Raw genomic sequence first — 26584 nt, 5'->3', positions numbered from 1 at the left:
CTCAACCACTGCGCCACCAGGGAAGCCCCAAGTGTTCGTTTTTTAAAAGTAATTGCCGCATAGAATCTGAATCCCTCAGAAGACCCTTCCCTACCCTGTTGCTAGCCGGTCTCGCCCTTAGACGGGCCCTCTTCTCTTACGTGATGTTGTAGCATCGTGTGTTGGTCATCTGGAAAATACCGGTCTCCTGAGCAATGCAGATCTTCCAAATACTGACAATGTCATTGTATGGTAAGCACAACAAAGCCCCCCATGTTAATGTCATCATCGATCTCATCAGAAAAGTCTTCAACTCCTGGGACACTGTCATAATTCCAAGAGTCTAAGTTTTGCTTGAATGTTCACATTTTATAATTGGCAGCGAATGATGTCAGTTGTTTTCCTCGGAGTGACGGGCTCCCTTCATCTGCGTTTGAGGAAATGCCAAATCCCCAAGCCTGACTGGCCCCGGCTTGTCTGCAGGTCCTTTCAAGGGCAGCCGCGTTCTCTGAGGGACCCGGCGGGTTCAGGAGCTCAGTCGCATGGTGTTCATCCTCGAGATGACCGCCGTCCTCAGTAGGAGCAGAAACCCTTTCTGCACACCTCCCATCTGTCCCACAGGATGCTGAAGCATGTGCCGAGGGCTGAGATTGAGTAAAAATTATAAATCCTCCCCAAGGAAGACTCACTCCTCCATCCAGGACATGCAGTGTAAGCAGCATTGGCTTTACGCTGGCTGTGGCAGGGTGCGGGGCATCACCATCACAGGAACCTGCTGGTGCCGTTACCTTGGTTTGCCCTAAGGCACCAGCGATTTTACCCACCTTTGCTTTTGTGCCATCAGATTAAAGATCAACATAGTAAAAAGGTACTAAGGTCTTAATATTATCATGAAAATATTTTGACCTAACCGAAAAGTGTCTTGGGGGCCCCAAGGATCTGTGGACCGTACCTTGTGAACCACTGTTACAGATTTTTAGAATAAACTAGATGAATAATAAAAATAATGAGACTTCAAAAAAAATTGTCGGGCTTCCCTGGTGGCGCAGTGGTTGAGAGTCCACCTGCCGATGCAGGGGACACGGGTTCGTGCCCCGGTCTGGGAGGATCCCACATGCCGCGGAGCGGCTGGGCCCGTGAGCCATGGCCGCTGAGCCTGCGCGTCCGGAGCCTGTGCTCCGCGACGGGAGAGGCCACAACAGTGAGAGGCCCGCGTACAGGGAAAAAAAAAAAAAAATTGTCGTCTTCAGTCTTCTAGTTGGATCATTGACAAATACAATGACATTTTATAAAGTTCCAGGAGATCTTTTATACCTGATTCATTGGTCATTTCACCAGATTCTAGGGTTACCAATGATTTAGATAATTAAATGCTTACTTAATCCAACATTTAATTGAACTCTATTTTAATTAACTGATAAATAAGAACTTGATTTTATATTACAAAAGTGCTAGAACTACACCTACAAAAGGGTAGGCAACCTGATAGTATGAATGAGATCCTATCTCTACACCAACTACATGGGACTAAGGGGTAAAGTAATAGCCAAAAAAAAGAAAGAAACAAGACCAGCTTTACTGTTCTTGGGCCAGCAGTGTTTTTAAATGGTATGATGCAGTCAGCCCCCAAATTTGGAGTAGTTTACCGTCATCGTAATAACTTAAATGATTCAGAAAAGGAACTCATAGGGCTTCCCTGGTGGCGCAGTGGTTGAGAGTCCGCCTGCCGATGCAGGGGACACGGGTTCGTGCCCCGGTCTGGGAAGATCCCACATGCCGCGGAGCGGCTGGGCCCGTGAGCCATGGCCGCTGAGCCTGTGCGTCCAGAGCCTGTGCTCCGCAAGGGGAGAGGCCACAACAGTGAGAGGCCCACGTAACAAAAAAAAAAAAAAAAAAAAAAAAAAAAGAAAAGGAACTCATAGGAGAAAACAGGGATTCAGACCCCGAGGTTCAAAGTTCAACAGTTTATTGGTTGGATACTTTATTAAATCAATATTTTGTATTGATCACAATTTCAGGAATTCATATCACAGTGCACACGAGTTGTCTATATTTTCTAAATTCTACAGATAATTTATAAATTATCATATAACTATATCATATACATGTATCATAAAATGAGGTCAGTAGTATTAACATGATGAAAATGTTTGGTCAGACATGATTTGGGTGACCTAAGTTAGCTTCTAAAGTGCTCACTCATTGGTTGGGGACATCTATAAAGCTAGTCCATGCAACACCTGCCCCCTAAGCAAATTACCAGACAAATAATGGTACTTCATCATCTGCAGCTTTTATATAGACAAAAAAATTAAGTTTTGGAGTTAAAATTACTCTTAGGACCAAGTTTTTAATGAGGGAACTATAGCAACCTGAGGACATGCCATGCATTGATTATTTTCACCCTCTCTTCCACTTAAAAAAAAAGTCTTCTATATAATACCTGAGTAGTCAGAAGGCACTGATTATTTCTATTCTAATGATTGCCAAACTTTGAGCACATATACAGTGGAATCAGAAGAATGCACTCAAAGCCGAAGTAACTGAGACTAAGACGTGAGTGGTTACGATACAGGACAAAGTGTCATTGATAACACAAAGCCGACCCTGCGGGACGACCGAATTGTCTTCTTTGTCCCATCAGTGTCCACTATAAAGTGTAACGTGCGGATGACACAGCTCTGTCCTGACAGGGCGGGAGTTCTCTGAGGACACACCGCCCCGCTGTCCTCTCTGAGTCCCGTTTCCTCGTCTGTAAAGAGAGGGGGTCGTCAGTGTTTTTAGCTCGTTTCCTGCACAGAATCGGCAGAATCCTCTCTGCCAGCGGCTTTCTAGGGAGCATCTCTGCGCTCTGGTTCTCGCATCTTTGTGAAACCCCGCGGCTCCTCCGTCTGGTTTGGAAACCACTCGACTAGGCGTCCACCAAGGTCTTATCCGTTTTCAAAGTACTTTTTTCTACGTTTCTACATCCTCCCCTGGGTCTTCCTCACGTTCCTCGAGATGCAAAGCCAAGTAGAACCAGCGAGCAAGCAGCTGGTGTGCAGCTGTTTTCGCTCCAGCTTTGCCGAGTGTGGGTACCGCCTCTTTCTGCCCCCGGGGGCCCTGAGGCCCCACCAGGTGCGACAGCTCTTCTTGGAAAGTCACGATAGATGCAGAATCCAGGCAGAGGCACGTGCTGCATCGATTCCAGCCCCGCAGCAACATGACACTGTGCTGCCCTGCCCTGTTGGGGGGACCTCAGGCCAGCGGCCAGGACCCCAGGCTCACCCTTCTTTGGTTCCCACAGAAGGAGGAAGGGGACCAGGACGGGTGAACCAGGAGACAGTCAGCCATTCTGTGTCACCAAGACCAACCCTTCCAGCATCTCCAGGATGGGGTCCTGTTGGGAGAGCTGCTCCTGTTACCCTTCCTGTGTGCCGGCCCCGGGGATGGAGGAAGCCCATTTTGCCACGTCGACCGAGAAAGGGGTCCCCTCTCTCCCCTTCCAGAGGCAGCTACTGTTTGGTGAATATTTGTCACGTTCTTTCCGCACACAAAGTGTATACATATATTCATGGTTTTTAGAGCATGAAAGACTTGCTTTGTGTTCTGAAAGCTCATCACTCCCTGCCCTTGCTCGTGTGGCTTGTGCTTGAGCCTCACCAGCCTCTTCCCCGCGATGTGACCCGGTTAACAGGCCACCCGTCACAGTGGACGGGAACCAGGGCCCGAGACCCCACCTTCGCGATCACACGGCAGCTTTCACAGGGAATGGCGTGGGCACCTCAGGAACCGTGCGTGTCATCTGTTGAATATTTCATTGACTCAGAATTCTAGAGCCAAAGGGGGCCGGAGAGGTCACTGTTCCTTCATTTCGTGGACAGGGAACCGGAAATCCAGAGCAGGCACGTCTCCAGGGTGACCCAGCCGCAGGAGGCGTGCTATCTCCCCGGGCCTCTCTCCACACGCGTAGAAGGCCAGGGAGGTCTGCTCAGCAGAGTCGTGTAAGCGTGTTATCTGTGCTCTGTGTTGATGAAACGTCTTTGCAGTAATAAAATGTTCTACTTAGGAACAAAAGGGAAGTATCTTTTTATTTATTTATTTCACATCTTTTTTTTTTTTTGCGGTAGGCGGGCCTCTCACTGCTGTGGCCTCTCCCGCTGCGGAGCACAGGCTCCGGACGCGCAGGCTCAGCGGCCATGGCTCACGGGCCAGCCGCTCCGCAGCATGTGGGATCCTCCCGGACCGGGGCACGAACCCATGTCCCCTGCATCGGCAGGCGGACCCTCAACCACTGAGCCACCAGGGAAGCCCTATTTCACATCTTTATTGGAGTATAATTGCTTTACAATTGTGTGTTAGTTTCTCCTGTATCACAAAGTGAATCAGCTATACATATACATATATCCCCATATCCCCTCCCTCTTGCATCTCCCTCCCACCCTCCCTATCCCACCCCTCTAGGTGGTCACAGAGCACCGAGCTGATCTCCCTGTGCTATGCGGCTGCTTCCCACTAGCTATCTATTTTACGTTTGGTAGTGTATATATGTCCATGCCTCTCTCTCACTTTGTCCCAGCTTACCCTTCCCCCTCCCTGTGCCCTCAAGTCCATTCTCTACATCTGCCTAAAAGGGGAGTATCTTCTCACTTGCAAAGTGACTCTCTTTAATTGTAGGCCCTGAAAATCCCGACTCCTTGTAGCAGGGCCTCTGCTTGTATCTAAGTTGGAAGAAGCCGTTCTAGGGAGAGCACAGGGCCAGGTGGGTGTGGTCCCCGAGCAGAGGGTCGGTGTTAAGGGATCCGGCAGACCCACCAATGACGTGCAACCCTATCACCTGAGTGCTGAGGAGATGCTGCAAAGGAGCTTTTCCCTAAATTGTCTGTAGACTTCCCGGATGGCAAATCTCCATGGCTGAGGGGTGTCGAAGCTGGCAGCCCCCCACCCAGTGGGCTTTGCAGTGGCCCTGCCCTGGAGTGGCTGGGGCAGCGGGCTGGGCCTGAGCCCAAGGTGAAGGGACCGCGGGTGCCTGGGAGCCCCAGGCCCACGGATGCAGAGAGGCAGGGATCTCACACAGAGCTGAGAGGGGTCAGAAGAGCCTCTTCTGGCAAATGTGGGTGATAGTACTTGTCTCATAAAGTTATTGTGAGCATTAAATGTGATAAAGAACGTCAAAGGCACGTGACATAGTCGGTAACGTGAGCCCCACTTGTCGCAGGTCACCCCCGCCTGGTGTGGCAGGGACCCTACAAAAGCTCTTGCTCTGCGAGGGTCTCGCATCGCACGAGGTGTGTGTTCAGCCTCATCCTTAGGGCTCGTCACCCTCACGTCACATAACAGGTAGCAGTCACCCTGCTACAGGAGAGGAAGATGTCCTTAATGTCAACATCAGATGAAGAACTACTTACTGGGAGGTGTGGGGCGACTGAATCTATCATTTGCATCGTTAGGAGAAGGGAAGAAAGAATTAAGATATATCAGGGCTCTGGGGTGTAGTATGTGAACAAACACTTCATAATAATAAACACCTTTGTCATTTCTAAAAACACAAATCTGTTTTCCAAGTTAACCCTGTATTTCTTCTGACTCTAAGCTTCTTTGGAGCTTATACTGTCATCTAAGCAAGAGACCACATTGTCCTTTAAAAGGGTAGGTTTGCCAGTGAAACAGGCTCATTTCTCTGTTCCTACCGCTGCTAAGTGCTGAAAATCTCTCTCTCTCTCTCTCTTTCTGTCTCTCTCTCTTTTCTTGATCTCTCAATCTCTTCTTCTCTTTTGGCAGCTTCCTGCAGTTTTCAGGGCACATTTTTATACAAAGCATCCCTGAATATCTTACAGAATGTTCCCAGCTTACCGTGACTTTTTATGATCCTACTGGTTAAAGTTTTTTTCTCTGGTCTAATAAATGTTTTTGAAGCATACATTTAATTTTAATGGAGAGAATGTAATTCAGTCTGTACCTCTTACACCCTGCAGGTTGTTTTGACAGCCGGAAGCGTTTGCCCGTAAATAGAAATCCACCCCCCACCCATGCTTCCCCTTTGTAGTGGGGACGGTCCAGCATGACAGGCTTCATAGCTGGCCGCCGACATGTAGCTTCTGTGCGTGTGCATGTTGATGGGCAGTCAGCTCTCATCATTCATGGTGGTGATGCTCGTAAAGCCCCTGTGGACACAGGGTCAGGGATACAGAAGCAGCACTGCCGGAGGAAACAGAGGGATAGGTGCTCACACGCCTCTAGCACCTTTGCATCACCGATCTGTGCATCACCTTGCTTTATGTGTGTCTCTATTTAAAGGCACCTTATTTAGTGTGCTGCTGCATCATAACATTGGATCCACGGCCAGCAGCCCTAGGACTCATGCCCGCAGGAAGCCTGTCTGACACACACACTTTCTCTATCAGGCTCAGCACAACCTCACACACGTAAGAGCCCCACACAGCACTGCAGCCCAACCTCGGGGGCCACGTTAAACAGTGAAGTAAGCAACCGAAAGCACAAAATAAGAAATAAGTAGACTAGGGCTTCCCTGGTGGCGCAGTGGTTGAGAATCTGCCTGCCGATGCAAGGGACACGGGTTCGTGCCCCGGTCCGGGAAGATCCCACGTGCCGCGGAGCAACTAGGCCCGTGAGCCACAACTACTGAGCCTGCGCGTCTGGAGCCTGTGCCCCGCAACAAGAGAGGCCGCGACAGTGAAAGGCCCGTGCACCGCGATGAAGAGTGGCCCCCACTTGCCGCGACTAGAGAAAGCCCTCGCAAAGAAACGAAGACCCAACACAGCTAAAAATAAATAAATAAATAAATAAATAAATAAATAAATTTTTAAAAGAAAGAAAGAAATAAGTAGACTAAACAGCCGCTGTAAAGGACATGTGTACAGTACCAGAGTAAGAGCATCATCCTGTGCCCACCTGTTTGCATTTCCCTGCCCTGCACGTGTTCTCAAATGACCACAAAATGTCCCAAGTACTGATTTTGAGTTACAAATACATTTTAAAGAGTAAGCAAATTAACAGACAGAACCCACGAATAATAAGGAGCCACTGTGTTTTTGTATATTTGAGTATAGAGTGCAGGTTAATCACAGAAATATCTAGTACAGAGTTAATGGACAAGGCGCCCAATATCCCATTAGAGTAAATGCAAGTCTTTGTAACACTGAAAAATGGTAATGCTAATAGACCAAATATTTTTACTTGTTAATTTACGCCGGAAGGAAAATCTGACGATGGCTTTTAGAAATGTCAAGACCAAAGAGCATAGACTATTAAGATTTTCCATTCAAAGAACAGAAATAAACTGGCCTGGTTGTGATTCAGTGTACGCCCCCTCATTCATCTTTCTTTTCTCCCTCCCACCCCTCCTTTCCCGCCCCTCCCCCCATACCTCCTTTACTGTCTTCTTGCTAAAGAGGCTTAGGAAGGAGCTGGAATCATGCCAGGATGGGCTCACAGAGGCTGCTGCAGTCAGCGCAGGGGCCATGAACCAGGAGGTATCCTGCACTGTTCAGAATATTTATTAGATTTAGTGCTGAAATAGTCTCTGTTGATGAGCAGGCCTAACCTGAGTTTCTCAGGTACCGGTGACTGTGTAAAAGGGGTCGTATCTTACTCTCAGGCCCCAATGCATCACTCACCCACGTGGTTAGATGCTGTATTGAGTCTGTTTAATTTCCTAGTAAGTAGCCTAGACTTTTTATCAAGAACACTTATTAATTTCAAGATTTTCTCTCCCCTCCTCCTCAAGAGAAGTGATTGAAATTCTTTCCAGTAGCACATAAACAAAGACCATCCCACCTGACACTTACTTCAGCCTTCATTTCAAAGGAGGACCACACAGTCTAATGGGCCATGGCCATGCAGGAAAAGGGATGGACAGCTTTTGAGAAGGGAAAGTTGCAGGCATGGTGCTGGGAAGGTTTCACATACCAGCGGGATCCAATAAAACTGCAGATATCGCCTCCAGCTGATTGTGGGCAAGTTTTTTTTTTTTCAAATAATTTTTTAAAATATTTATTTATTTATTCATTTTGGCTACACCGGGTCTTAGTTGTGGCATGCAGGATCTAGTTCCCCAACCAGGGATCGAACCCGGGCACCCTGCATTGGGAGTGCGGACTCTTACCCACTGGACCACCAGGGAAGTCCCGTGGGCAAATTATTTACAAAAGTCCTGTGCAGAAAAGAGCAAGATAACGTACATGTGTGCATATTTCTAGAACCGGAAAATACAAAATGTTAATGAAATGTACTTTGAAGTGTAGCCACTAGTTGTTTTTTGGTTTTTGGTGGGTTTTTTTTGCGGTACGCGGGCCTCTCACTGTTGTGGCCTCTCCCGTTGCAGAGCACAGGCTCCGGACGTGCAGGCTCAGTGGCCGTGGCTCACGGGCCCAGCCGCTCCGCGGCATGTACGATCTTCCCGGACCGGGGCACGAACCCGTGTCCCCTGCATCAGCAGGCGGACTCTCAACCACTGCGCCACCAGGGAAGCCCTAGCCACTAGTTTTTAACAATTCTGCAGAGGTACAGGAACGTACTGCTATTGGCAGTATGTAAGGCTATGGATCCTTTCATGGAGAAATCTTTAAAATTAAAGTGGGAATACTTAGGAGGTAAATACAGTCAAACGTGTTAACTTTCAACTGTGACGGTAACCCTTATGGTTGTCTGTGCTCCCCAGAAGAAAGACTTAACAGACTGGCATCAGCTTCAGAAAACAAGACTTTACATAGCCACAGGGTTCAATTAAATTCCTCCTCTGAGGTCTTCAGTTTATTAGCAGCTTAGGGGGAAAAATGCCCTTTTTTTTAATGACAGTGTTTTGTGAATAGAAATTGCAGGGGGAAAATGGTTTCTGCATCCTACTGTCTTAGGAAATGAGGAAACTGCAGAAACGGCTTCCTCGCTCACGAAGGCCTTAGTATAAAAGGTCATTGTGGGGTTCAGTGCTATGAAGCTCACCTCCAGTCGGCAGACACCGGGCAAGCACAGTGGGCACGTGGCCAGGCCTGTCAGAAGGGCTCAGAGTGCGGGAACTGGGGGTCGGCGTATGTATTAATAAACCAGTGGTGTCCACTTAGGGTATTGAGAGGAATTTAAAAGGCAAACCTTTTTACCCCTGAGCAACATAATTGAACACATCTCAGTTGCTGCAAAATGTAGACAATTTTTTAAAACTGCTTCAGAATATTTAGGATTGATTTCTGAGACTTTGGGTGGATTTTGAAGAAGTATAATTTTTCTTCCACATGAAATACTTCATGTCTAAAATGCTGATAATTAAACATACGTATTCAGGAATGCTGGAAACACTATCCTGGCACTTGGAAGAGCTGACTTTCCTGTTCTGATTTATAAACCTCCACAAGCTGGCAGCTGGCCCTCACACAAGATTTCTTCCCCCCCAAGCTCTCACACCTCTGTGTGTGCATCCCGTTCCCCCCCTGGGCAGGGTGTCTGCTCTGGGGACAGCCGTCCTCCTGCACCCCGTTCTGTGTCGCCTCCCTGCTCTACCAGTGTAACAGGGTGATGGGATTCGATGGCATAATTAACCAGCTGGTATCAGGAGGGAAAAATGGCAGCAGTGAAACACAGGCACCTGCAGTCTAATTTGCAAATCTGTCCAATATCCTACTATTGAATCAAAATGCAAATGGGTATAAATAGTGATGTTTTTATAAAATGTGCCCCCCGCTGCTTAGAAAAGATGCAGTGGGGCAAAGCGCCCACTGGGTGAATGCTGTGGGAAACGGGGAACTCCAGGTCTGGGAAGCCTTCATAGGATGGTTTTATTTTTATTTATTTATTTTTTTTGTGGTACGCGGGCCTCTCACTGTTGTGGCCTCTCCCGTTGTGGAGCACAGGCTCCGGACACGCAGGCTCAGCGGCCATGGCTCACGGGCCTAGCTGCTCCATGGCATGTGGGATCTTCCCGGACCGGGGCACGAACCCGTGTCCCCTGCATCAGCAGGCGGACTCTCAGCCACTTCCCAGGGAAGCCCATGGGATGGTTTTAGTTAGAAAAGAGGTACCAGGACAGACCTCTTGCCTGGGGGTTAGATGCTTGTGAAGCTTTCGAAGCTACCAGGTGATGTTCTGTTCACTTGTAGTTGTCTTAAGTAGCAATTTTATTCCTAAATATTCTGAAAGAGGGAAGTATATATATTGAATAGAAAACTTAGAAGAAGAAAATAAAAATCACCTTGCAGCCAGGCAGGAGTTTTTACACAGATGCGCCGTGCAGGGAGGACCGCCTTCCTTCCCCGGTCCCCTGCTTGCTGTGACATTGCTGTGACATTGCTGTGATGACTGAGCTACTGGCTTGGTCTTTGTGCCGCACGAGGATTATTCAGCAGGACGGATCCCCACGGACCAGCCAGAACAAAGGATTAGTAACCCTTTCCTCGTGCCCGGTGGTGTTTCCTTGATTCTTCTCACCGTCCAACCCACCCCTGGTCCCCGCTGCGCTGTCAGCTGCCACCCCACACAGATCAGATTCGTGTTGCTGTTTTCCTTTTTTCTTTCTTTTTTGGTAATCGTCTCCCTTGTGTGTGGCCCATCTGTACACCTATTAGAAACCCAGGGCCTCTGAGGAGAAAAGTTAACAAATTGATGAGTCACCTCACTTGCGATCTCACAGCTGTTCGGTCCTTGAGTTCCTTTGCCAGAGTTTAATGAACTACAAGTGTTTTCCAAAGTGGTGGTTTGAGATTTCCTGGCATCTGTCTGCCTTCTTCAGGGTGAGAATGAACATTCCCTGTCACTGACTTACCTTTACAATAACATCCCATCTCTGAGCATAACCCTTTTGATAACTAACTTCAGCTTACTTTTGGCGATTCATTAAGTTCTGGAGGATTTGATTTTCCGGAAAATTACAGTGAAGCAAAGATGTAAGAGAGAAGATACTTCAATTAATATAGGAAAAGAAGGAGACTACTTTAATGATTTCTAGAAACAGTATTACCCACTTCCTCTTCCACGATATTTATTAAACATCACATATGTATCAATTATACTACATGCTAAACCGGCAACATGTCTTTTTCATACCTTTATGAAGGTAAATCGCTAAACATACTGCATATATTCTTTTTTTTTTTTTTTTTTTTTTTGCTGTACGCGGGCCTCTCACTGCTGTGGCCTCTCCCGTTGCAGAGCACAGGCTCCGGACGCGCATGCTCAGCAGCCATGGCTCACGGGCCCAGCCGCTCCGCGGCATGTGGGATCTTCCCGGACCGGGGCACGAACCCGTGTCCCCTGCATCAGCAGGCGGATTCTCAACCACTGCGCCACCAGGGAAGCCCTGCATATATTCTTATAGCCCCAGAAATTGCTAGTTCTGCTAACTGTTGTACATTATGTACTCTTTTCCACATCTGTATTCAGAGTTTTATAGTTGAGTCTTCAAAAAATGACCTAGTGTATTTATATCCTCATTTTGCTGTAGGAACATTAGTATCAGCCAGTGTTTAAGACCTTCCATAAATAAATGTTCTTTGGCCTATATTGATAACTCCTTTAATACCTAACAGTTCTCTGGTGGGGAAATTATTTGCTCAGTCCAGCCTAAAGTCACCATGCTGCCCTGTAAGTTTACATCTTTTTTTCCGTCATTAACAGGGTCAGAATCTGCCTTTGGAAATATGGGTCCTGCACGTGGTCAGTGTGACTTCCTTGTTGAAATCAGAGCACATGGAGAAGGCATGTAATCACTCACTGAGGGATGAAACACGGAATAGGAGATGATTCAGTAAACATTTTTTTCCACATCTTTATTGGAGTATAATTGCTTCACAATACTGTGTTAGTTTCTGTTGTACAACAAAGTGAATCAGCCATGTGCATACATATGTCCCCATATCCCCTCCCTCTTGAGTTTCCCTCCCACCCTCCCTATCCCTCCCCTCTGGGTGGTCACAAAGCACTGAGCTGATCTCCCTGTGCTATGCAGCTGCTTCCCACTGGCTACCTATTTTACACTTGGTAGTGTATATATGTCCACGCCATTCTCTCACTTCATCCCAGCTTCCCCTTCCCCGCCCCGTGTCCTCAAGTCCATTCTCTATGTCTGCATCTTAATTCCTGTCCTGCCCCTTGGTTCATGAGTACTGCTTTTTTAGATTCCGTATATATGCATTAGCATATGGTATTTGTTTTTCTCTTTCTGACTTACTTCGCTCTGTATGACAGATTCTAGGTCCATCCACCTCACTACAAATACTCAGTAAACATTTTAAGGAATGTTTGCAAAGTGTGATCTTCAAGTCAGTGTTGAACTTAAATTCCCAACTTGGTCTCCGCACAACTGTTACACTGACGTGTGTTCTGGTGCAGCAGTGCTGTTGGTCTCCACTGACAGCCTCCAGGAAGACAGCCCAGGGAGGCTCATCACTGCGTTGACCATAACGAGGCCCCCTGGAAAACAAACCCCAGCTGGTCTTCATGCCAAGAATATCGCACTCTTTCCAAACAACTGGTTTGTTAAACACAGTCCTGACCAGGTTTCCCTGCTAGAAAATTCAAGCCAAACTGTGGCTCATCCATTCAAAGTATGGGGTGGGGGTGGGGTGCGAGGCCACCTTGCTGCCCAGCTCAGGGGGTGCCGCCTGAGTGTCTTCTCTGTGAATGGTGCCCCAGGACTGTGCACGCAGGACCCCTTGGCCCTCGCATATGCACTTTTAAAATCTTGTTTTTGCTTCCTCTTTTTTCTTCTCATTCTTTCTTTATCCATCTTTTCCCCCTCCTGTTATAGAGTTTTGTAATATTGTTGTATTCTGTGTGTCTTTATAAGCTGCTTGAAGTCCTTTGTGGAATAAGGTGCAGCATAAATTAACGTCAGAAAGAGAAAAACAAATACCGTATGCCAACGCATATATATGGAATCTAAAAAAAACAATGGTACTGACGAACCTAGTTGCAGGGCAGGAATAAAGACATAGACATAGAGAATGGACTTGAGGACATGGGGTGGGAGGGCAAAGCTGGGGCAAAGTGAGAGAGTGGCATGGACATATATATACTACCAAACGTAAAATAGATATCTAGTGGGAAGCAGCCGCATAGCACAGGGAGATCAGCTTGGTGCTTTGTGACCACCTAGAGGGGTGGGATAGGGAGGGTGGGAGGGAGATGCAAGAGGGAGGGGATATGGGGACATGTGTATGCATATGGCTGATTCACTTTGTTGTGCAACAGAAACAGGGTATTGTGAAGCAATTATACTCCAATATGAAGTTCCATTAAAAAATAAAATAAAAATAAGTTACAGATGCAAACCTGCATGGGTTCATGCCCCTACGTCATTTACATCCATGCCAAAGCACCCAGACCCTTACTGCTGGTAGCGGTGCTTGTCTCAGCTTAGATATATTGGTGTTTAAGCTGGTGCTTCTGTAAAATCAGAATATGGCATGAAAGCTCGTGTGTGAAATGAGAGTCCAGTATAGCTAGAAGCATATGGCTTCTACTGTGAAATATCCTTTCTCTTTTCCCAGGGAGTTTTGGAGAAATGTACAAGAACATATGTCCAGTACTAGGATTCCCTGCCAGATTTTTTCCCTAAATTGTGGTTTGACATTTCAGATCATTAAGTGGACACATCTGTCCGAGTATGTTTTCCTTTTTTTTAAAAAAAAAAAAAGATCATTTGAAGACAGCCACCCAGCAACAGAGTCAGCATTCTTAGTTTGCCCTGATGCAGATGGCATTCTCAGCCCTGGAATCAGGCACAGGTCACTCCACAGAGCTGAGCGCAGCCGTCTGTTCATGGCTGTATGTCCCCTGGGTGTTGAGCAAAAACAAGGAATTCATTTTCCTGTTTGTTTTTAAGTATATATTGGTGAGTAATTCTTGATAAATCTGTGGTTTAGGGGAAAGAATCTTAAAGGCTTCCTTGCTAAATCTTGCCTCTGTCACTAGCTGTGACTTTGAGCAAATCACGTGGTCTCGTGGGGCCCCCGCAGGACTATTCAGGTATGATCGTGTAGGTACCGTACAAGCTAGTAGAACTGCACTTCCTCAGCCTGAGATGAAACGGGATCACAGTAACTAATACGAAAAATACCACTTATTTGGCTCAAGCATTATCCACTGTGCTAGAACTTTAGGTCCCTCAAATTCTTCCCAGCCAGCTCTGGAGTCAGCTGTTGAACACCCTGGGAACGAATCTTCCCGGACTCCTCCATGCAGGGGGCTTCCTGTTGCTGCCTACCAGCCAGTGCTCCCCAAACTCTTGGCCCGAGGTCCCTGGTGCCACTCTCGTCCCCACCACAGGGACAGAGTCTCCCCGTGGAGCCACTGTGGCACCTGCCACCTGTCAAGGACCCATCTTCGTGGAGAGCATGCCCTTCACACTGGCTTGGCTCGTCAGGACACTAAATAAGCCAGAGCATCGGTGGGGCGGCAGAGATGGAGCTGTTCTCGAAGCCGTCCTCCAAGGTTCCCGCCCCAGGGTTTTTGTACACGATCCACGGTTGCTGCAGAGGCCAACAACCATGTAACCTTAGGAAGCTGCTGGCTGTTTGGAGCTGTGAATTCCAACTGTGCTGTGACTGTCTGATGGTCACTGACAGCTGAGCTGTCATGGGTGAGGACTGGACGGCTGTCCCCCACTACTTGCGGGGATGCCAGGAAACTGCCTACCAGAGGAGGCTGGGGAAATGGAAATAGGACAGATACAAGCTTTTCAGAGAGCCCGGGGCCACAGGAGGCCACCAGCGATCTGGGCAGATAACGGTCCTGCTGCTTATCCTGTGAAATACATAAAGCAGTGGTTTTTGTAGCTTCCTGCCTTAGGAATCAGCCATGATGAGCTAGAGAATTTCTGGTCCAAGTCATTCTGCTCTGCTAAGGATTTCCCCTTTTTCTCCAACACACTGGTCACTTGGACATGAAATAAGCCTGAGCCCCTCAACTCTCTGCCCCAGAAGATGAAGTTGAGATGCAGCTACCCGGTTGGAACCAGGGCACTTGCTTAAACGCTTGTACACGTGGCCAGCATGTGGTTTTTAGTTTAGATTGAGCTGATTAGGAGTGTGGACCTGATAGAGATTACAGGCGTGATGAGCTAAAGCCACCCATCGTCCCTGCCTTCATACCGTTCTGGTTTCTTGCCTCCCAATTGTGGCACCACATGGACCATGCCAGAGCAAGCATGGCAGACACCGTGCTTCCTCAGTTACTGAGTTTCATCCTGAAAAACTTTTGCATAACCAACCATTAATCCTGTGTTCATTGATTTTGACTTTCAACCCCAATGGAGCACCAGTTAAAGATTTATTATTCTCCTTTTCATTAATATTTAATTCATTAATGAAGAAAATGTGTGGTATTCTATGATATAGTACAACATTGTGAAGAGGAGTATTCCTAGAAAATTTTTTGAAATCAAATCAACCAATATGTACTGAATATTAACATAATATATGAAAACACTGTTCCAGCTATGAGCAGAACTTGTGGTGATTAGCTGACATTTTCATCTTGGAGGAAGAATGGGTTCTGTTAGTACAGACTTAATTTTGACCTTCAAGGGAAGACTGACTGATAAGAAGGATTGATAAGAACATTGGGGAAAAATAACTAGACCAGGGCTTCCCTGGTGGCGTAGTGGTTAGGAGTCCGCCTGCCGATGCAGGGGACGCGGGTTCGTGCCCCAGTCCGGGAAGATCCCACATGCCACGGAGCGGCTGGGCCCGTGAGCCACGGCTGCTGAGCCTGCGTGTCCAGAGCCTGTGCTCCGCAACGGGAGAGGCCACGACAGTGAGAGGCCCGCGTACCGCAAAAAAAAAAATTAAATAAATAAATAGAGCATCCTAGAGTTTCTAATAATCAAGGAAAGGGATACAAGCTCTTCAAGGCATAGCGGTAGAGTTTTGAGAAAATGATTAAATACAGAATAATTTTTCATGCTTCAATTTTATGTGCCCAGTCAAAAGAAAGAATATATTATCAAGAAGGGAATAGTCTACCTGGGGGTGACAACAGGGGACCCAGAGAAGAGACGTGGTCATTGTACCCACAGCTGTCCATGGGAGAGGTGGCCTGAGTCTGAATTTAGTCTGTTCAGCAATCTCTATTGTGGAAGAGCGTGCATGGAGCTTTCAAAACCAGCAAGATGATCAGATCTCAGGCTTGCCAAGCAGCCTTCCAACTGTAACCAGTTTTTCATAGTCTGCTGAATTAGATATTATTTACTGATAAAGCTTAAATACATAAAGGCTTTATATTCAAACTAAAGATGTTAGAAAACGTAGCTGGTACAGAGAAGATGGAAGGAAATTGTTCATAGGCATGTCATTTTCGGTTATGAAATCTATTTTTGACTTTTTTAAGTTATAGAAAAGTCACTGAAAATTCGTCATTCCTGTCTTCTGATACAAGCACCTGGCACCACATAGGTGCCATGGAAATATTGTGTAAAAATTACTTTTAAGAAAAACTCTGCAGGATAAACAAGGTCCTACTGTATAGCACAGGGAACCATAGTCAATATCCTGTGATAAACCGTAATGGAAAAGAATATGAAAAAGAATGTATAACTGAATCACTTTGCTGTACCCCTGAAACTAACACAACATTGTAAACCAGCTGTAAGTACGTGCGGCCAGAGAGTTCTGCAACAACTAGCGCGGAGCGCGGTGCCCTTGGTGCTGAGGGTCTTCAAGCTCTCTTGGAAAATGAAGTGCCAGAAAGGAGAAACCACTCGAAAGTCTGTAACAGAACCCATCCATTTCAAGGTGGCATCGTGTTTCTGTTGGCCCTCCTTCTTCTTGAAGCTTATTCCAGATTTTATGCCCGTAAAGTGAGAGAAATGCTGCAGAATGGGGGTCTGACCTCAACACAGCGTGCTTCTCTCAGGACTGAGTCTTCTGGTCCAGGCTCTGCACTGTCACCGGCACTTGCCTGCGCGCTCTCCCGGCGGCCTCCTCTCCCAGCGCAAGTGCCCGCCTGCAGCGCACGTCCCCCTCCGGCTGCTCCCGTGCCCCAGGGGCGACAGGAGGGTGGCGCCCTCGAGGTGTTGGCGGCAGTTTGGCCGGTACCCGCCATCTCTGCCCCCCACTGCTGGCTCCCAGGTGTACTGACCTTGCTCACCTGCTGCACCCCAGTCTGTGGGCCCCTCCCCACGCCTGCCCCCGCTGTGGGCGCTCATCTCCCCTCCTGCTCTCATGGGCATCCTCTGGGCCCTCGGGCCAGGCTCCGGCTTCAGCCGTCCACCCCGTCGCTTCCCTGCACGTCGCCTTACTCCTTACGTGGTGGCTCCTGGCAGCCCTGGTTCTTAACTCTGTTGCTGACAGCAAGTGGAAACGTCTACGCTCTCGGGCTCCATGGAGAGCCAAGGAGACTGCACAGAAGAGGTGGGAAGGGACTGCTTCGCTCCCCCTGCCCGCATGCCCACAGCATCATCTCTACCCCACGCTGCAGCCTCCCCGATGGGCCTCTCCCCTAAAGTTCAGAAAGGGAGGCCAGGCTTGAGCCCCTCCTTCCATCTGCTTTTATTCTGGTCTCTCGACTCTCTGCTCTCTTTTGGTCTTCTTCCAGATTGTCCCCCTCTGCTGCTAGAAGAGCATCTGTCTCCACCTGCCATACGGACTCACTGATTCTCGACAGTACCTCAAAAGAGTTGGACTGCGGGGTGGAGAGTGGACATTACGCAGAGCAGAAAACACATCTAGAGGCATTTCAAAAATACCCTTAGAGCAATTCAGTAATATTTATCGAGCAACTGCTCTGTGTTAGGTGGTGGTGAGCAAAGCAGATGAGGTTCCCGTCCTTAATGAGCTTACAGCCTTGAGCCTTTTGTGGGAAGGATTCCAGGCAAGGGCAGGTGTAGAGATTTATGCATAAGGATGATCGTTGTCACAGTGTAGAGCCAATGGAAATGTCCATAAGGAAAAGGTCACGTGAATTATGGAACAGCCAGGAGTTCCCTGGTGGCCTAGTGGTTAGGATTCTGGGCTTTCACTGCCAAGGCCCAGGTTCAGTCCCTGGTTGGGGAACTGAGATCCCACAAGCCACGTGGTGCAGCCAAAAACATTTATTAATTTAAAAAAATTATGGAACAGCCATACTTCGCAATGTTGTACAATAGCTACAAAGAATTAGATAACAGGATAAAGCTGTACATACTCACATGAAAGGAGAATCTATACATACTCATCTGAATATATCTGTACATACCTACAGACATTTATATGTCTGCATGAGCATAAAATGTCTAAACACAACAACTAGTGACAGTGACTTCCTCTAGGAGGTGAGATTTGTTGGGGAGAGGGAAGGGGGCAGGTTTTACCTTTACTTTGTACACTTCTATATTGTTTGGATCTAGTACAACAAAGTGTGTGTTGCTTTTGTAATTTTTTTCAATTTAAAAAAATTTTTTATACAAATTTTAAAGGTAACTTCATTTGCGGTAATTACAAAATATTGGCTATATTCCCCATGTTGTACAATACATCCTTGAGCCTGTTTACCTTATACCCAACAATTTGTACCTCCCTGCCCCCAGTATTGCCCCTCACCTGCACTGGTACCCACTAGTTTGTTCTCTATATCTATGAGTCGTCTTCTTTTTGTTATATACACATAGTTTGTTGTATTTTGTGGATTCCACATATAAGTCATATCATATGGTATTTGTCTTTCTCTGACTTATTTCACTTAGCATAATGCCTTCCAAGTCCATCCATGTTGCTGCAAATGGCAAAATTTCATTCTTTTTTATGGCTCAGTAGTATTCCATTGTATGTATGTATGTGTATGTATATGTGTGTGTGTGTGTGTGTGTATATATATGTATATATATATATATATGTATATATATATATATATATATATACTGCTGCTTCTTTAACCATTCACCTGTTGATGGACACTTAGGTTTCTTCCATGTGTTGGGAATTGTAAGTAATGCTGCTATGAACATAGGGGTGCATGTATCTTTTCAAATTAGTGTTTCTGGTTTTTTCAGATATATACCCAGGAGTGGAATTGCTGGGTTGTATGGTAGTTCTATTTTCAGTTTTTTGAGATATCTCCATACTGTTTTCCACAGTGGCTGAACCAATTTACATTCCCACCAACAGTGTACAGGGGTTCCCTTTTCTCCACATCCTTGCCAACATTTGTTATTTATGTTCTTTTTGATGATAGCCATCCTGACAGGTGTGAGGTAATATCTCATCATGGTTTTGATTTGCATTTCTCTCATGATTAGTGATGTTGAGCATCTTTTCATGTGCCTGTTGGCCATCGGCATTTCCTCTTTGGAAGAATGTCTCTATTCAGTTCTTCTGCCCATGTTTTAATTGGGTTGTTTCTTTTTCTTGATGTTGAGTTATATGAACTGTTTATATATGTTGGATATTAACCCCTTCTCAGTCATATCATTTGCAAATATTTTCTCTCATTCAGTAGGTTGTCTTTTCATTTTGTCAATGGTTTCCTTTGCTGTGCAAAAGCTTTTAAGTTTAATTAGGTCTCAGTTGTTTATTTTTGCTTTTATTTCCCTTACTTTAAGAGATGGACTCAAAAAAAATATTGCTTTTGTTTGGTAATTTTTAAGACGAAGAAAATAGGAAAAATATATGCCAAGAGTTGTCGTTACTGGCACATAACCTAGTTTACATCTTTGGAGTTATTTCCAAACCGTACAGAGGTGAGGGAAGATGGAGAAATTGGGAACACACTCTTTTCCAGCTCTTGTCCCCTTGTCCTGTAGGAATGCAAGGTAGCACGTCCAGACCTTCCGACGGACGGTCTGCCCAAGCAGTCCTTGGGACAGGAAGGTGTGCGCTGTGGGCCCCCTCTCGTCTTCACTTCCTCCTTCCTCCCCTCCTTCATTCCCTCTGTTTCCAACTCCTTGCACTCTCCCGTTCAAAGTCCTCATCTGGCTCATTTCCCCAAGCTGTCATCTTTTGCCTTAGAAATCAGCAAGTTCCAAATCTCCTTCCGTGACTTAAATATTTTCACCGATTCTGGTGTCTGTTGTAAATCAAAATCTGTGTCTTTCCCATCCCGTTCTGCTTCTTTAGGCCCAGTGGTTAGACTCAGGGAAGAAAATTATTGCCTGAATCTCCATCAGAGCATTTGCTTGTTTTTGCAGTTTCGGGGAGGGAGACCATTGGTCCCTACCCTTCCAAACTTAGACATACCTGCCCAGGTTAGTTTCTCTCCAGAAACACTCATCATATCTTCTTTCAAAATCTGCACCCCTCCACTACTGTATTTTTTAACTTGGAACTCTGAAAGAGCATGTGGCCCCTCCCAACCTTGAAAAGCCCTCTTTGTTGCCGAAGGCTACCATGCCCCCACCCCCGTCCCCATTCCTGGGGTATCTCCAGGCCACAAAGGGCAGGGAAGAGGGGGAGGGGAGAGAGCGCCCATCACATAATAAGCTCGATGTGTGCCTTGTATTGACATTATATTCAATGTCAGTATCAGTTCTTAGACCTTAGATCAATTCTTAGCCATTCATAGATAGGTATAGCTAGTATTTTTTCTTTTTCTTTCATTTTACTTTTAACAAGATTTCTTATAAACCCAAGATAGCCTAGGTTTATGTCCTGGCTTCATTACTTTCTAGCTGAGTGATCTTAGGCAGTCATATATCCCTGACCTCAGTCCCCTCATCTGTAAAATGGGGGCATTAATAGTACTAACCTCATAGTGATGTTGGGAGGTTAGATAAGTTAATAAAAGTAAACCACAGAGAATAGTGCCTGACACATAATAAGTATATCCTGGTATTTGCAGTTATACTGCAAATGCCCTTTTTTGTAACTTTTCAGTTTTTTTCATATTTTAATTCTAACTTCCAAAGATATAGATCTTCCATCTATTCATTTTTTATCTGAATCACATGCACACAATTCATTGTATGCTTTTATCTTTTCCTCCCCACTTCTTTGGTGTCAGTCAGTACTTTTAAAATCATCCTTCTGGTCTCACCCTCACCTCATGGCTCCAGGACGCCTTCCTACCCACCTGTCCTGCGGTTGAATGAGGGCCACCTGTCAAAGCACCATGGTTTCCCCACTGTCACACGCAGAGAAAGTGCAGACATTTGCTCCGGGTCTCACGGTGGGCTTCATAAGGGCAGAGACTGTGTCTGCTCCTTGATGCTGAGCTAGCGCCTAGCTCAGAACGTAGCAGGTACTTACTACTCCTTTAACAAGAAAATGCAGGTGTAAGAAATAAGATTTAATGGATTCCAGACTCAGTCTGTATTTCTATAAAAACAACCTCTAAGAACACAGACAATTGAGAACTACGTTGAAAGGGAAATAAACACCCGGAGAAAACATTGTTTGCATCTCTACTGGACCAGGTCCCATTTTAGATAATGGTGGTATAGGTTATCGAGCTGATAATGTTAATTGATGCTTTTATGGTTTTAAATTTAATCTTGGGAACAAGCTTTTTTACTCCTCCATGAAAAGCTTTGGGATTAAAAAAAAAATCTTTCCCTTCCACTTACCAAGGAGAAGCTAATAGGCACCACATGCTAGTCCTGAATGCTAACTCCTGCAGAAAGAACGTGGGTCTCAGATTCTCATTCGTCTGTCGTGTTCTTACTGTCTTGTTCTTCTCCCTTAACCAAACAGAAAAAAGTGGGTGTGTGTGTGTACATACACACATATATGTGTAGACACATATGCTTGTATAGGCATAATATACACACAACTGTACCTCGGTATCTACCGGGAGATAGGTTCCAGGACCCCTTCGGATACCAAAATCCATCCGTGGATACTCAAGTCCCTTATATAAAATGGCATGGTATTTACATATAACCTATACACACCACCCTCCTGTATACTTTCAATCGATTATTTATAATACCTAATACAAGGTAAGCACTATGTAAATAGTTGCCATGGAAAATTCAAATTTTGCTTTTTGGAACTTTCTGGAATTTTTTTCCAATATTTTTGATCCACAGTTGGTTGAATCTTAAGATGCAGAACCAGCAGATATGGAGGGCCGACTGTGTCGGGGGCAGGTGGGTTCTTTCCAACTAGAAAAAGGTTTCTGGCAACTTGATTCCTGCTGCAGTTATTTGAAGTAATTTTGCGTAAAACAGTTAAAGACCCTTCTTTAGTCAATCTAATAACTCTAAACACTATTAGAACTCTGTTTATTCAGTTAATTTTGGAATGTCTCTTGTATGCTGCACTTCAGCCCATTTCATGTTTTTCTGAATGTTTTAGCCATATTAGAACAGGACAGTTTTCAAACACAGTTATACAGTGGTTTATTCACAACAAGTGAAATAAATCCCTTGCACCAGAAGCTCAAGTTTTAAAGCAGAAAATAAACTGAGGTTGAAGTCATGGAAAACAAACCTTAATACCATCCCCAGCTGAGAAGCATAAATTCACAAATTAGTTCTCTTTGTCGCAATAAGTGCTGGTTGGTGAAGAAGTAGCTTGAATATGAGTAACTTCGTCTCATACCAGCTTCTCTCTTCTACCTTGGGTTTCTGTTAAAATATAAAATGTATTTCATTCACTTACCTTAGTTAAGTCAATAATATTTAATCCCATCAGAAGACGTAGTCATAGTAAGTTTGGAACCAAACGTTGCAGATTACCTCTGAATAAATATGATGAAATGTTCCTTTTGTAGATGCAAGTATTGGCATTATGATGGAAACCTGCTCACGGCCAGCATCGTCATCGTCTTCCATAATGAAGGGTGGTCCACCCTCATGAGAACAGTTCACAGCGTAATTAAAAGGACTCCAAGGAAATACTTAGCAGAAATCGTGTTAATTGACGATTTCAGTAACAAAGGTAATGGCTATGGAATCGACATTTTGTCTATAAAATAACTATAAGCAGTTGCAAAAAGGTGATCTCAAAATAGTCTTCAGAAATTAATAATTAGCATCTATTGATAGCATCTATTACCAACAAGTTGGCACTGTGCTAAGCATTGTATGTGAATTATTTTGTTTAGTTCTGACAGCAAGCATTGTGATACATATTGTTCATCTTCATTTTGCACTTGAGGCTCATAGATGTTGAGTAACTTGCCAGCAGTGACAGAGATAGTAATTAACAGCTGCATCCAAATCTATAGGCTCATAAGTCTGTGTATTTAACCACGGTCTTATACTATACCAATTCTTTGGGCATTGGGTTTTATAAAAATTTAATCATAGAGGCAATTTATTGAATGACTGAAAAAATGCAATGGTATATATATTGTAATGCCACCCAAAGCTCCATCCAAATCTATATACTGACACCTCTATACCTGTTTAATAGCTTGTATTTTGCATTTCAGTGTATTTTGAATTTGACCAGAAACCATGGACTATTTTTATTTATAAAAGAAAGTACCTACTAAAGGTTATTTTGTTCTAGATTTGATTTAAGATCTTGAATAGAAGGAAATTGTGTTTTATTTTTTACTCTTTTATGGAGCAAGCTCTAACACATTTAGGGAGACGTTGGTTAGTCTTGGTTCAACTTGGCTAGAGAGAGGTGGAGCAGTGATTTTCCAGATAAGTGGGGTTTTTTAAGTTAAAATTATTTTCTTCAAATAGATCCATTATTGTAAGCTGAATATATCTTCTTAATGACGTAAATATCAAAAGATAGATAATGCTATAGCTCAGACCCCAAAGCAGCATGTAATTATGCTGCTAAAACCCAAGTCTAGGCAGTTATTTATTCTTCTTTGCTTGTCATAAAACTGAGTTGAAACCTTTAAAAACTGACCAAAGAGCACAGACAACTCAGTAACAACAGGATATCTGCTTTTTGGCAAATGAGTTTTACAGAGAGTTTTTGTGTGTAAGTAGTGATACCACTGGATATAATGTTGGAAAAGAAGTCAGAACATGGGCAGCATGAAAATACCATTCAGAAGGGCTTTACAAAAGCTTCCTCCAAAACTTAATTTATAACTCTTGCAGTCTGGATAAACCTCTGCTGTTTTTGCAAGGACACAACCAGAATCTTGATCTTGTATACATATATTAGCATGGAGAGAAACAGAAATATGACCTACCACTTTCTTCAACTAATCATTTTTAATTACAGCAGGGAATGTATAACTTCAAATTTTCAGTCATCAAATGCCTTTAGCTTAGACATCTTGGTTGCAATTTTCTACAACGGGATCATGTTCATTAAGAATACTATTCCTGTCTCAAATAACTATTTGAAAATATGTTTTTAAGTGATATTGTTGGTGCCAACAATGTTTTAGATTTAGCAAAACTTAAGTCTACAAAAACAACTTGGAGAAATCCCATGTCTATGATTGTACTGATTTTAAGAACCACTATGTTATTAATACAAGTTAAAAAGCTCAGAATAGTCTTAAAAAAAAAAAAAAGTGAAGATACACCAAAAGGTGTTTCCCACTCTAAAATCTTGCTTTCTTGCTTGGCCCGAGGAAAGAACAAAATTGGGGGCTTAAGTTTTTTGTCCAGTTTACTTTAATTTTTTTGTGATCAGTGCTTCTGTTGTTACAAATCTCTAACAGCCTCTTGTAACACATTTTAAAAGCAATTACATATAGGGTCTGCTTAGCTTACAGCGTGGGGAGGGTTGCTGATTGGGGCTACTCTTGGACAGAAGTACAGAAGGTCTTTAATTACTCTTCCCAATTTCAAAACACCCTTGAACATCTGTCAGTCCTATCCTCAGTAAAACTATACAGCATTTGGTAAATCTGACTTAGGTGAAAACTTGGATTGCTTTCTTTCCCCAATATATTCAGTAATTAAAACTCTGAGTTACAATTTTTCTTTTAAAGACAAAATACTTAACTAATTTATATGAAACCTCACAAAAGAGCTGGCTGCTCAGAACCCTCGGGTTTCTGGAAGTTACAGTGTCCTCAAAATGTAAGGGTCTGGGGCCTTTGAACAGAGAACACTCCTCTCCACCTGTGCACTGGGCAAAGGGCTACACGAACCACGTGTCCTCGCAGCACTCAGGGAAGGAAGCTGCGGGAGCACTTCCGCTCACAAGTGCACATCATTTCCGCCTGCTTCTCATTGGCCACAGCAAGTCAGGTGGCCCAGCGTGCAGTCCGGGCTGGGGCTGAGGAGGATTGATCATCTCCCAGCAGGGGTCGTGCTTCTTCGGGGCACTGATCTGTCCACTGTAGTGAGACCCAAGGGCAGCCAAAGTCATCCTAACTAGAATCTAAATTTAAAGAGCACACCATCAACTCGTTTCTGGCCGTAACAATTTATTTTCAGTATATTTAGATCACATATCCAAAAAAGTACCTAATGCAAGTCAGAAGGGGCTTTAGAAAAAAAAAAACAAAACAACTTAGGACTGTACAGAACTAAAAAAAATAGGAAGGTAAAAGCTTTTTTAAAAACAACAACAACAACCAAAAAACCTTATATTGAAGGGAAAATTACCAAGACTCTCTGGGGAAACATTGTAATTCAGCATGAGAATTTTATTTATAATTCTCATTAAAGCTGGACACCAAAGTAGAGAATGGAAAATTTTTTCTTCTCAATTTTGAATACCCATGTGTGGGTATCTTTCTAATTATAAGCTCCTTAAAAACGAGTAAAGGATTAAGTGTACAGCCTGATTTGCCCATTTACCCACTGGCTCTTCACTAAATACAGCTGTTTTGGGGGTTGTTTTTGTATTCATGGGCCAAAATTTTAAACAACTTAAAAATAGTTTTTGTGTCTTCAAGAAACATCTTTAAGGATCCAGGAATTAGCTGTGGCTGTGATGAGTCAGTTTCATTGGCTCATACTGATACAAACAAAAACTGTTCTCTGGCAACTAGGAAGCCAAGATGGAAAGTTTGGCAAATGTATCTTGTTTTTATAACACAAAATTTTCTCTACCAAACTGCAAACATATATGTGTGTGTGTGTGTGTGTGTATATATACATATATACACTGTATATGTGTGGAAATTATATATGTATTTATTATATAAATATGTAAAGATTTATTTATAAATATATACGTACACACACACATATATATATACATACACACACATATATATACAGACACTTGATGCTTAAAATACAGAGGAAATGGGATCTTTTATTGTTACTATCCACCTGGATGGGAACTATGTTCATCACCACACCAAGACTACTCCCTTCAACACTGATTGTAGTAGAAAGATGGCTCAGAAACAAATATTAACCTATACCCTGTGTGGATCCCGAAGGCCATGTAATGCTATTTATAGGCAGTGCATCTTCAGAAATCCTGAACCACTGCTTCTTCCAAAAGCAAAAATAACTATTGTGCCTGAAAGCTTCTAGATATGATATTAACATTTGATTTTTTTCAGTTTTCATGTCAGTTGGCATAGTCATCATTTATTTAATGTTTAGAGAGAGGTTTGATAATTCTCAGGCTAGCTAGTTCTCCGTAGGTATATTAAGCTCAAAATTTAACTCAAGTAATACACTTCACCTTACCTCCCTATACATTTAACATTCAGTATGGTCTGTGTAAAATTACTGAGTACTTAAAGGACCTGTTGCCTATCCTCATTTCTTGAGAAAAATAATAGTTTAAGTGGGGACTTCCCTGGTGGCGCAGTGGTTAAGAATCCGCCTGCCAATGCAGGGGACATGGGTGCAAGCCCTGGTCCGGGAAGA

General features: G+C 44.4%; 1 protein-coding gene across 5 annotated transcripts in view; it reads left to right on the top strand.

Annotated features, from left to right (window-relative positions):
• The window catches only part of GALNT7 (polypeptide N-acetylgalactosaminyltransferase 7), a 116964-nt gene that overhangs the window by 71554 nt on the left and 18826 nt on the right, over nucleotides 1–26584 (top strand). For all 5 annotated transcript variants that reach the window (XM_081236329.1, XM_081236327.1, XM_081236328.1 and 2 more), the window contains exon 3: nucleotides 22591–22757. In XM_081236329.1, coding sequence (XP_081092455.1) covers nucleotides 22591–22757 — 167 coding nt within the window. The remainder of the gene's footprint in view (nucleotides 1–22590; nucleotides 22758–26584) is intronic.

The sequence above is a fragment of the Mesoplodon bidens genome, assembly GCF_964165515.1.
Source record: "Mesoplodon bidens genome assembly, chromosome: 6".
NCBI lineage: Eukaryota > Metazoa > Chordata > Mammalia > Artiodactyla > Ziphiidae > Mesoplodon > Mesoplodon bidens.
The sequence above is the reverse complement of the archived record's forward strand: the minus strand, read 5'-3'. Positions and strand labels throughout refer to the sequence as shown.